Source organism: Vicia villosa, linkage group LG1 (genome assembly GCF_029867415.1).
Source record: "Vicia villosa cultivar HV-30 ecotype Madison, WI linkage group LG1, Vvil1.0, whole genome shotgun sequence".
NCBI lineage: Eukaryota > Viridiplantae > Streptophyta > Magnoliopsida > Fabales > Fabaceae > Vicia > Vicia villosa.
The window spans coordinates 152,015,935-152,027,908 of record NC_081180.1 but is presented as its reverse complement, the minus strand read 5'-3'; the positions used below and the strand labels follow the sequence as shown (position 1 = coordinate 152,027,908).

The 11,974-nt window shown below is 35.2% G+C and overlaps 1 protein-coding gene across 1 annotated transcript; it reads left to right on the top strand.

Annotated features, from left to right (window-relative positions):
- Positions 1-5,599: 5,599 nt before the first annotated feature.
- Positions 5,600-6,712, top strand: LOC131657524 (uncharacterized). Its single transcript, XM_058926914.1, has one exon. It carries the CDS (start codon positions 5,600-5,602, stop codon positions 6,710-6,712), a length of 1,113 nt encoding a protein of 370 aa, XP_058782897.1.
- The last annotated feature ends 5,262 nt before the right edge of the window (positions 6,713-11,974 follow it).

Genomic DNA, 11,974 nt, shown 5'->3' with positions numbered 1-11,974 from the left:
TTTCATTTTACAGTGGCGTCTTTCTTCATATTTTATTTTTAAATGTTAGACTTTTCACCTCTGTTGTGATTTCCAGCTATAGTGAAATAGTTTACTCTTATATAGCTTAGCTTGTAGGACTTTTCAGTATCACTTGCCTAAAACAACACATCCAAAATCTTAACGAAGTTTATCATCTCACTTAACAATGAGTGCCCCGAAACACATATCATCCTTAACTCGGTCACCATCATTTCATAACTCCATATCCTTAACATTTCCAACTCGTACAAAATAAAGAAATACGAAGATGATATCTGTTTAGGGCTATCATTCAACAATTGCATAAAGGAAAGACCAAAATCATTTCTTTGACTATTTCTTCACATATCTGGTACGTGAAATATGAATACTCATGTTACATTAATGTTGTTGTTGTTGTTGTTGTTGTTGTTGTTGTATTTGTCGTTGAGACCTTAAATCCTAGAGGTTTAAATATTGTTTTTTTTGTTGTTTAGATTGAGTTGAATGTTATATATATAATGTTGTTTTTGTTGAGATAAGTATGCAAAAGGTTTATTGTTGATGTAGTTATAGTTTTATTGAGATTGAAAATGTTGTTTTTGAGTTTTTGTTTAATGTTGTTGTTGTTGTTGTTGTTGTTGTTGTTGTTGTTGTTGTTGTTTAGACTGAAATTGAATGTTATTTGTTGTTGTAATTGTTGAGATAAGCATGTAATAGGTTTATTGTTGTTGTTTTTGTAGTTTTGTTGATATTGAGAATTTTTTTTGAGTTATTTTTATTGTTTAGATTGAGATTGAATATAATATGTTGTTGTAATTGTTGAGTGACACCCTTCATTACCTTCCTATGAAATTGAGGTAACATCCTATATCCAATCGAGGTTAAAGGTTCTTTTCATAGTAGTTTCAGAATAGTTTCCTCCAAGGCTTTGCCGGGTGAAAACTAGTAGGGGAAGTGTTCGAAGTCGTGGATGGCCTCTTAGAATTGGTGTCTGACCTTGGAGAAAAGTGGGAATATTTGGATCAATTATAAAATTAAGGAGAAGCAAGCACATTAAATGCTTTCCTATTATTGAAACGTTTCTCTTTTTTTTCCTACGTGTGGCTTTAGGAGACCATCTTAGGGTATGCTGCTTCCTCTTAGTGTGCTTGAGTGCGCATGAGTTTGTTGCATTCCCTTGGGAAAATCCAGTCGTTGATCTAACAACTTCTCAATCCCGCTGATCTGGTGTGTTGGTTGTTTTCATATATATATATATATATATATATATATATATATATATATATATATATATATATATATATATATAGGGAGCATATCAAGTGAGAGCATTTTTAAATGAGAGATGAGAGGAAGAAATATCAACCATTGGATTCATCAAGAGAGAGAATGTTAACACGTTAATGAGGCTATTAATTTCTCTCTCTTGATGAATCCAATGGTTGATATTTCTTCCTCTCATCTCTCATTTAAAAATTGCTCTCACTTGATATGCTCCCTATATATATATATATATATATATATATATATATATATATATATATATATATATATATATATATATAAGGGTTTTTGAACATCAAGAGAACTTTTCATTTCCCTTAAGAATTAGTTTTTACTGAGGAGAGTTTGCTCCTTCTTCTTTTCTATGAGTTTTTATCATTATGATTTCTATTCTTTGATCAAACCCTTCACTCTCCCATTTAAACTTCTTCTTTCTCGCCAGATTCCGCTCCTCCCTATTACCCTCTTTACCTTCACCTTTTCCATATATTCAGCATTACCTTTATCATAGTCAATATGAATGATAGACCCGATAAGTTTATCTAGAAATTCTTTGAATGATGATTCTTCTTCCTTAGTTAGGGTAGAAATATATTCTATTTCGAACTCTTCCCACCTAATCACTGATAAATCATCCCACGAGGTCATATCTATAATTTTTTATTCGGACTCGAAGAAGCTCTCTTGGGGCTCTCTGGATGAGGGAACTTCTTCCATCAATTTCTCTTTTGATTCTCTCTTCTTTGATGATGATGCAAAATGTGACTCTGCCCACTTCCTTTTGCACCCACTTCCTCCCAAGCTACAGGAACTTTAACTTCCCCCACTTTGCTGACTCTGAAAATGAAGGTTGTCATTCTTAATAGGAGATGTTAAATATCATGTTAAGGTTTATCAAAGACCTATATCTGAGACGCAATAGATTTTGACATCAAGAATCATCTAAAGCATTGAGCCAAACTGGATGGGGTTAGTTAGCTTTAACCCTTCAAGATGTTTAAGGTAGATGAATTGTCCATAGAGATTGATACGTTAGGGGAGTTGGATGACGCAAGAAAGTACGGTTGGGTGAACTGAATAATATTTTGAACCCCTATATTTTAGGTGATGTAGTAACCGTAAATGTAGCCAACATCATGATCAGTCGTCATTCAGATTGGTCGGTCCATCCGGTGGGTCTTGAAAAGGGTATGTAGCACCTTTTAAGGATGCTCTGTCCCTTTTTACAAGTTTCTATTCACCAGAATAAACTTGTGTTTGCCTATGTCCGAATTTAAGGTGGAAATATTGTAGTACCTGAAGGTTACCCCCTAGCTTCAGTCGAGTCCTAGGGATTTGACGAAGGTGTTCCAATTTTGCACCAAGCATAGGTCTTAGAAACTCCCATGTTAGTTGTTCTTCAATTTTCTCACAATAATACATACTTCTTGGTATAATATTCAAGATCGGAGACCTATTGAGCTACATCAGCATGTACCCTTGTTCAACCCTTTCTCTGAAATATTGAGGTTGACCCTGTTAGAACAAAGTTTGGTTCTACATCTTTGAAATAGTTTTGATGATAACAAACACATATTTTATAAATTATATACTGTTTCTTGTTTTGATTTAAGTAATATAAAAAAATTGTTTTATATAAATAAATATTTTTACAGTATATAAAAATACAATTTTTTTCTAAAATATGAAAATATCATTTTTTTTTTAAATTAATAAATATACATTCTTTATAGTTACTTAAAAAAAAACGAAAAAAAAAAAAATTAATCTCTAGCATAAACACACATAAATATACACTCTTTAAGATTAATACAATAAATCTCTAACATAAACACAATATATTGTTATAATTATTTTTTAGTTAACAGTTTATATAATATATAAATCTCTAATAATTATTTCGAAAATAATTTTTAAAAAAAAAAATTACTTAACTGTTTATATTGTTATACAAACAAAAAACACACAAAACAATTATATACACCAAATATATCTATTGCTCCCTTTAAATATATACACAAAATATATAAACAGTTTATTAATGTGTACCTGGAATTGATGAACAAATTATTGTATTTCTTGAAGTTTCTAACTCCAAAATCTTGCTCCCTTTAAATAAACCAGTTGATACATGAAAAACATAAAATAAAAGCTAAATTTAGATTACAAATTAACTCTAAAAATAAAACAATCATATAACAAAATAATTAAATTTTTTTACCTGAAAAATTTGAGTATGGTTGAGAGGAAGAAGAAGGATAATTTCTGAGGGGAAAGATAACACAAAGGAAGAGGAAGAAGAAGGATAAGAGAGGAAAATTTTAGTTAAGAGTATGAGAGTATGTTGAGTGGTGGGAAGAAAGAGATGAAGGATAAGAGATAAATATTGAATACTGAAGCAGTGGAGTGTTGGTGTGAGAATTAATGATGTTGAAATTTCTGAGGGGTATCCCCTCGCTAATCAAACGGTAAAAAACGGCGTGGGGTATCTCCTCGCTAAAAAGCATCATGGGGAACACAAACTGCACGTGCAGTCTGCAGGAGCAGGAGTGGCTAAAATGGTGTGGGGTAACCCCTCGCTAATATCCTAGTGGTTTATTGGGAGGGGTGTCCCCTTGCAAAACGCTGTTAAAAACCTGTCACTGACTAGACTCTTTAGCGCCATCCTTCTTTGCGAGGGGATACCCCAAGCTATTTTTTTCCTAAATTGGATGTTGTGAGGGGCTTTACCCCAAGCAACATTATTTTTTTGGCAGGTGTTTTGCCCCTGGCAAATTCAAGTATTTCTTGTAGTGATAGTTTACTTATGTTTCAGAATTTCTGAAGTAGAAAAGAATGAATTGTAATAAGCAGAAGGCTGCATGGAGGGAAGCTTATAAGAAGAAGATAGTCTGAACATTAGTCTCTCAGTATCAGAAAGCTTCATCGAGAGAGAGAAGTTTACAAGAATAAGATCTAATCTCTGAAGGAAGTTTATAAGAATAAGAAGTTCTGATGACTTTGAAGGAAGTCCACAAGAACAAGAAGTATTTGTCACTTGATCTCCATTCTAAGAAGATCATGTTTTGAAAGCCACTATAACAAGCTCTCCAAGATCAAAGTAGTAAGGTTGTCGATTTCTCAAGTTTTGATTGTGATTTCTCTGAAGCAGAAGTTCTGATAAAGTTCCGATACAAAAACGCCTCTTGAACCAATGCTGACGTAATGCTCTGATATTCATTTTCGTTATGAAGTATTAAATTCAATATCTTCTATTTATGGATGGATCATCAATTCTACAGACAGAATCTCTATCTTTGGAAAGATCTTAAATCATATTATTTCAACATTCCAAAAGTGAAAAATGTGTCTCTCAAACAGCTCAAAAGTTTCACTATATATTGAAGACACCACTAAAGTTAACAAGAAGAATACTTACGCACAAACCATCATGAAAAGCTCTCAATTTACTATTCATTCTTTTATAATTTTTTGTGCATTGTTCTTAAACATTGTGTATACATCACAGTTGTGATACAACTTATTAGAAGCATATTTGTAAACACATAAGATTAAATTTTGTTGTATTGTTCCTTGAGAAACTGGGTTGTGGTTTATCTCAAGAAGACTTTGACGATTGTCATTGTGAAAGTTGTTGTAATCAAGTTTGATTTAGTTTATTAAGTCCTAGTAAGAGAGAGGCAAAATCACCTTGGCGGGTGGACAGGATTAGTTTGAGTTCAAACGAACCAGGATAACCAAAAGTTTCACAAGATTTTATTTTATTAAAAACCCAATACAACCCCCTTATTGTGTTTTTCAAACCTACAATTGGCATCAGAGCGCCTGGTTCTGGGTGCATACACTTAACCGTGTCAGAAAAAGATCCTAAACAAAAAACACCATGGTGGAACCAGTCAAGAACAACAACAATAACAATTATGATGATAGCGACAAAATCAGTGGTAGATCCACCAATGTTCGACGGAGAGAACTTCGATTACTGGAATGACAAAATCGAGAGTTTCTTTCTAGATCACGATATTGATCTCTAGGATATGGTAACGTATGGTTACAAACATCCGATCAATGAAAGCGGTCAGAAGATCGAAAGAAAAAATATGAATGATCAACAAAAGAAAGAGTTCACAAATCATCACAAGGCTAGAACTATATTTCTAAGTGCTATCTCGTATACAGAATATGAGAAGTCACCAACAGATATTCTGTAAAAAAAAATATTTTTGATTCTTTAAGAATGACGCATGAAGGAAATACTCAAGTTTAAGAAACCAAAACCCTTGCACTCATTCAGAAATATGAAGCATTCAAGATGGAAGAAGATGAAACTGTTGAAACTATATTTTCAAGGTTTCAAATTCTGGTGGCTGGTCTTAAAGTTCTGGATAAAGGATACTCCACTGCTGATCATGTAAAGAAAATCATCAGAAGTTTACCAAAGAAGTGGAGACCAATGGTCACAACTTTGAAGCTTGCAAAAGATCTGAATGCTATATCTCTTGAAGAACTTATCAGCTCCTTGAGGAGTCATGAGATAGAACTAGAAGAAGATGAACCCCAGAAGAAAGGTAAATCTCTCGCCCTTAAATCTAAAAGTAAATTTAAAACTCACGCTTTTCAGGTAGAAGAAGAAAGCTCTGGAGGTTCCTCATCAGAAGAAGGCGAACTATCTCTCATATCCAAAAGAGTCCAACAACTCTGGAAGCACAGACAAAGAAAGCCCAGAAATCATAGAAGATCTGACGATTACTCTGAATCACCTTTTGGACACAGAAAGTATAGAAACAAGGAAGTTATTTGTTATGAATGCAATGAACCTGGTCACTACAAAAGCGACTGCGCGAAACTACAAAGGGAAAATCCAAAGAAGAACTCTAACAAAGAAAAGAAGAAAAGTATTATGGCTATTTGGGACGATTCAGAATCTTCTAAAGCAGAATCAGAAGATGAGCGTGCCAACATTGCCTTGATGGCACACACGTCAAGTAATGCCAACTCATCTGAATTTGAATCAGAAGTAGAAGAGGTATTCTCTAAAGTTTCTAGATCTCATTTGGAACAATGTTTATCAAAAATTCTTGAAAAATATCAAAAACTTCGAATCAAATACAAAAACCTGAAACATGGTCAAGTATCTGATTCTGAAGATTCAAAAAGGCTTAAAGCAGAAAATTTTGAGTTAAAAGAACACCTTTTCAAACTTAAAAATGAAAACTCGGTTATCAAATATAAGCTACAACTAACTCGGAAAGAATGTGACTCAAAAGCTTCTGTATGTTCTGATAATGTTATTAGAAAATATGACCATAGTTTTCAAAAATTTCTAGCTAACAGTATAGATCGAAGCAAGATGGCTTTAATGATATATGTAGTTAGTGGAAATACTAGAAAAGGTATAGGGTATGTGAAACCTAAAGGAAAATGACCATATCAACATAAGAATGTTGACGATATGATCATAAAAATCAAACCTTTAGAATCTCACTTCACATATGGTCACATACATGACATGAAATATACTAGTAGTTGTTGTATCGTAAGTTCTGGTGAGATTTCAAAACTCAATCAGAAGTTAGCAAAACCTAACAAACAAGGACCCAAAAAAGTATGGGTATTGAAGGACAAAATTATCTATGTTGCAGATGTCCTTAAAAGCAAAGTTGAAACACCAATCATGGTACTTGGACTCTGGATGCTCTCGACACATGATGGGAAGAAAGCATATGTTCCAAAGTCTGGATCTTAAAGCAGTAGATCATAGCTCGGAGAAAGCCAGAAGGAATTCTACATCAACTATAAATTTTCCTTTAGAATGATTTAAAATAGTTAAGTCAGAAGATTCAACAAACACATTAAAAGCCAGAAGATCTGATAATTTCTCTTTTGATCAGAAGATAAGTCGTGTTAGATTTCTCAAGACTTAAAAAGGGTCATACACCATGCTATTCACAATATCAATAACTTTCAACTATAAGCGACAGATCACCTTCTGAGACTGAACGCGTGTTCTGGCTCTCAATGGCTGAAACGCTTGAGTTGATATATTGAGGCGCGAGTCACATCGGTAACTGTTTTCAAAAATTCTCACGTTATCCCTCCGTTAGAAGTCATTTATCTGTTAATCATTTCATTTATTTTAATTAATGCCTTTAAAAGCATGTTTTGTTTCCGTTGGATTCACCTTTATATATGCATACTCTCTCTCACTTCACTATCACTCTCATTTTCATCTTCTTTTTTCTTGTGTTTGTTTGTTGTATTATCTTTTCTCTCGTTTTCCTTAAAAAGAAACCCTAAAACCCCATTTTCATCCCCAAGCTCCTACAATGGCTTCCTCTTCTAAATCACAACAAATTCAAAGTTCTGTTGCTCAAATCAACCCCGAAGAAAGTTTTGTCGAACCTGTAAGAACCCTTCTCACTCCCATCGACTCTCTATAAGTTCTTTGTGAAATGATGGTGGATTTATAAAGTATGAAAGAAAATGGTTGCGACCTCACTCAAGATGTTGATTTTTAAGGATGGGGAAGATTCTTTGATAGGCTTATGGGTCCAGTTTTCCCTAAACTGGTAAAGGAATTATGGATTCATGCAACTGCTTCAAATCATCAAGTTACCTCCTATGTGATGGGGAAGAAGATTGTCATTACTGAAGATCTTATTGGAAGACTTATAGGCCATGATGGAAATGGCATCAAGTGTACAGATATAGGAGACAAGAACGCTGATATAAACCGTGTCTCCAAAGAAATCTTCATATCTGGACATCCTTCCAACAAATTCAAAGAGTTGAAAAGCCATCTCAGAATTTGGGCTAGAATACTTCTGGTTTATATTCACCACTGCAAAGCAAAAAATTCCTCAGACTACATCAACATTGATCAACAATACCTGTTGTATTTCATCTCCACCAAACAGAAAGTTCACCTCACTGACTCACTATTTTCCCACCTAAAAACAAGTGTCAAAGAAACAAGAGAAGATGTGAAAACCAAAAGAAAATGGATTCCTCTAGGAAGACTTATCTCAAATATTATAACAGTAAACAGGCTAGTAGAACATCTGACTAAAACACGGCAAACTGATGTTCTAGAAGCAATCGCTGGAAAACCCTTCAACGCAAAAAATCTCAAAAAGATGAAGATTATTGAAGCGATAAAAAAGTATCCCTCTCTCACCACTAAGGAAGTCATTACTACCAGAAGGGTGCCTCTAGATGATTTCCCCCTCTTCTTAGCAGACGCTACTCCAAACATTGTCGTCAGATATCTGGAAGCATGTAAAAGTGACGAAACTATTCCAGAAGTCAACATTCAAGACCTTAGAAAACCAGCTCCAGAAGTGGTCATCAGACAAAATAAAAAGAGGAAAGCTGGTGAAGGAACCTCTCATAAGACTCGTAAAGCCGCTAAAAAGAAAGGTAATTCATCCTTTATTTTATTTATGAGTCCTGTCTTTTTATCAACATCTGAAGCATCGGCATCCCAACATCCTATTGAAAAACCAACATCTCAAACAAATGACGACTTTGATATGGAAATCTACACCTCCATTCCACCAAACTCACAAAATGACCCACCTTCTACTCAACCAGAACTTGCTCAAGTTTTAGAAGACATTGAACACTTTGAACTATCTTTTGACGCTCCCCAAACAGAAAATCCAAATAACTCCTCTAAAGAAATAGCTCTTGTTTTTGGTATTGACCTTTCTTTCAAAAAACTACCTTTTATCATCCCTTATCCTTTTGTTTCATCTTCTTTTAAATCAACTCCTCCAAGCTCCCCCATTATCATTTCCGACACTCCGTCCTCACCTCCTTCAGAATCTTCTGAAGACACACTTAAAACCATCATTGACCTAGAAGCATGGGACAAACTTGTCTCATCTTCTATGAAATTAGCAATTCCCAAACTCGAACCAAAACCATCCAAATCAGATGTTAATAAATCTATGATGGCTTTTAAAACTGAAATACAGGGGTGGGTTGATGCTCTGAAGTAAACATGTTTAGATAATGTAAATCCAGCTTCCTCTGACTCTCTCTGGACTCAGTTCAGAAAATGGTTCAACAAAGAGTCGCTGAAGATGAAGGAACTCAGTTATAACCTTGCTCAACAGAACTTCTGCGACCATCTGAACGCATTCAAAGATCAAGTTCTAAAGCTCTTTGAGGAAAATATGGTTCTTCATCTAGACAACCAACCATGGGTGGAGAAACATAATTCAGAAGAGAAATCTCAACTAATGGTTGTGTTTATAGAGAAAGACAAGTCAGGTGAGACTTCTTCTGAACTAGCAACGGCGGCAACAGGTTCTGAGCCTCCCAATTCCTCTGTTGAAGTTTCATCCTTTCTGGTGCTGGAAACTCTAGAAGAACTGAAGAAGGAAAATCAAGCTGTTAGAGCCCGACTGGACAAACAAGATGAAACAAATAAGGAAATCAAAGGCATTTTGGGCGCACAAGAGAAATCCAGCAAGGAGATAAGGGATCCTCGGCATCTCTAATGAATCAAGCTCTCCTCCTCAAATGAATGATATGAGTGGATCATATTGAAGTATTAAAGGAGCTTGAGCTATGATTTGAGCCATGGGATCTTGTTCTGGTCAAAAGTCAATTGTTCAGGTGAATTAGGTCAAAAAACCCTAATTGTGGACCAGATGAAATTGATGATTGTGGATCTTGAATTGAAGTAAAAAGTCCATTGGATATTAATATAGGGATTATTTGAAGATGATGGGGCCTTTGGGATCATGCCTTGAAGCTTTGCAAGTATTCCCAAATGTGAGCCCTGATTTTAGTCCCTAATAGGCTCAAAACCCTAGTCTGGCGACCTAGGTAGGTATGAGGCATGATGCTTGGAAATTAAAGATCATAGGTGGATGGATGAAACATCTTGGTCCCTATGATTGTGTTGAGGATCAATCTAATCATTGATTGACCCTTTGTCTGGACTTCGTGTCCTCTGAAAACCCTAATTTGAGTACTTGGTGAACAAGCGACTACTCTGAGAATCTGTCTTGAGTTGATGGGATAACTTGAGACGTGACATCTCAAGGGGGTCAAAAATTAGGGTATGACAGAACCATGGTTTCTCTTCACATCAGTCTTGATACTAGCATCATCTTCACTGTCACTGTCTTCAGGAATCTTAACTTCCTTGTCTTTCTTAGCTGGGCCTCTGAATCTTCTCCTCTTGTTGAGAACACCCACATGTCTTCTGGTAATTTTCTCCTTCTTGGTCAAAAGAGCTTTTAGCTCGTCTTGCCCCTTGGACAAGCTCTGGATCAATTCTTGAAACTGGGCATTCTGAGCCTGAAGGTCTTTGACTGATTGCTCGAGATTCATTTTTCTGCTGAAATAAACAGCGAGAAGATGAGAAACCTGTTGTAGAAACCTGTTATGCAGTGTTATGAATGGTATTTGTAATACGGTGAACTGACTTTAAATAAATGTCGCGGTAAGCAAGAGTCCCCACCGACTTTTATTTTATCCAATTAGGAAAGGCTAAAAGAACAGGAAAGACCTTTGAAAGATTTTGAGTTTGGGGGGTAGGTTATACAAAGGGAAAGTGTAAGCACCCTTTTGTATCCATGGTTATCCATGGGCTCTTAATTGCTTAGCTCACTTATTTCTTTGAATTGTTTGAAAAGTGTCGTGTGTGAATAGTAAAAACTTCGTTAAGGACTTTAGCTTGTAAATAAGCGTAGCCTTTTTGAATTGATTTGGCAAAGGAGGTGTGAAAAGCATTTTGAATTTTGAATTGAATGTAAGCAAGCATTTAAGAACACCTACCCTAAGATTGTCTTTTTTGTTCTTTAAGTCTTTCCGGCGAAAGGGTCTATCCATACCATGAGAGGGCAAGAAGTCTTTCAATTGGATATGCGGGTGATCGAAGGGTCATCGAGAATTATCATTCGCCACAAGACTGTCCCTACCATAAAGGGGGTAGGTAGTCTCGGGGAAGGATAGAATAGTCATTTAAGGCAACAGTAAGGACACCTTAGCATTCAAAGGGACTATCATCATTTATCGAGGCAACATCGAGGGACGAGATCATTTTATCATAGGCAACATCGAAGGGACTATGATCTTTTATCGGAGGGACTATGATGATTTGAATCCAAGGCAACAGGCTAAGGTATCCCTACATCCGAGGGACTTGACTATTTTTGATCGAAAGGCAACATAAGAGTGGTTACCTTAGAGGTGTGTGTGTGTGCACCAATCACGTGATTGTATTCGAATACTTTATCTTGTGTTAGTGAGCTACGTCCAGTTATTATTCTTGCCACTCCCTATTTTACTAATCACGCAATAAATATTGTGCAGGAATTAAAGTGCGGAAAGTAAAGACCTACGCTATTACAAGTTCAGGGATGGGGGATTTGCAATAAACACCTGTAGGGGGTATGCGGAAAGTAAAATACGGAAATTAAAAAACCTAGTTAATTATTACATTCAAAAATATTTAAATAAACTTGAATCGCCGTCGAATCTTCGATCGTCCTGAAAACCAAGAATGAAAGTACTAGGATTAGTGTATGAAGAAACTATTTATCATAATCTCGATTAACCAATTAAATCCTAATTAAAATAATCGATTTAAAATTATGTGCAAAAATAATAATATTTATGGTTACAAACGATTATTTTTAATATAATCAGAAAAATCGAGTTTTCGATT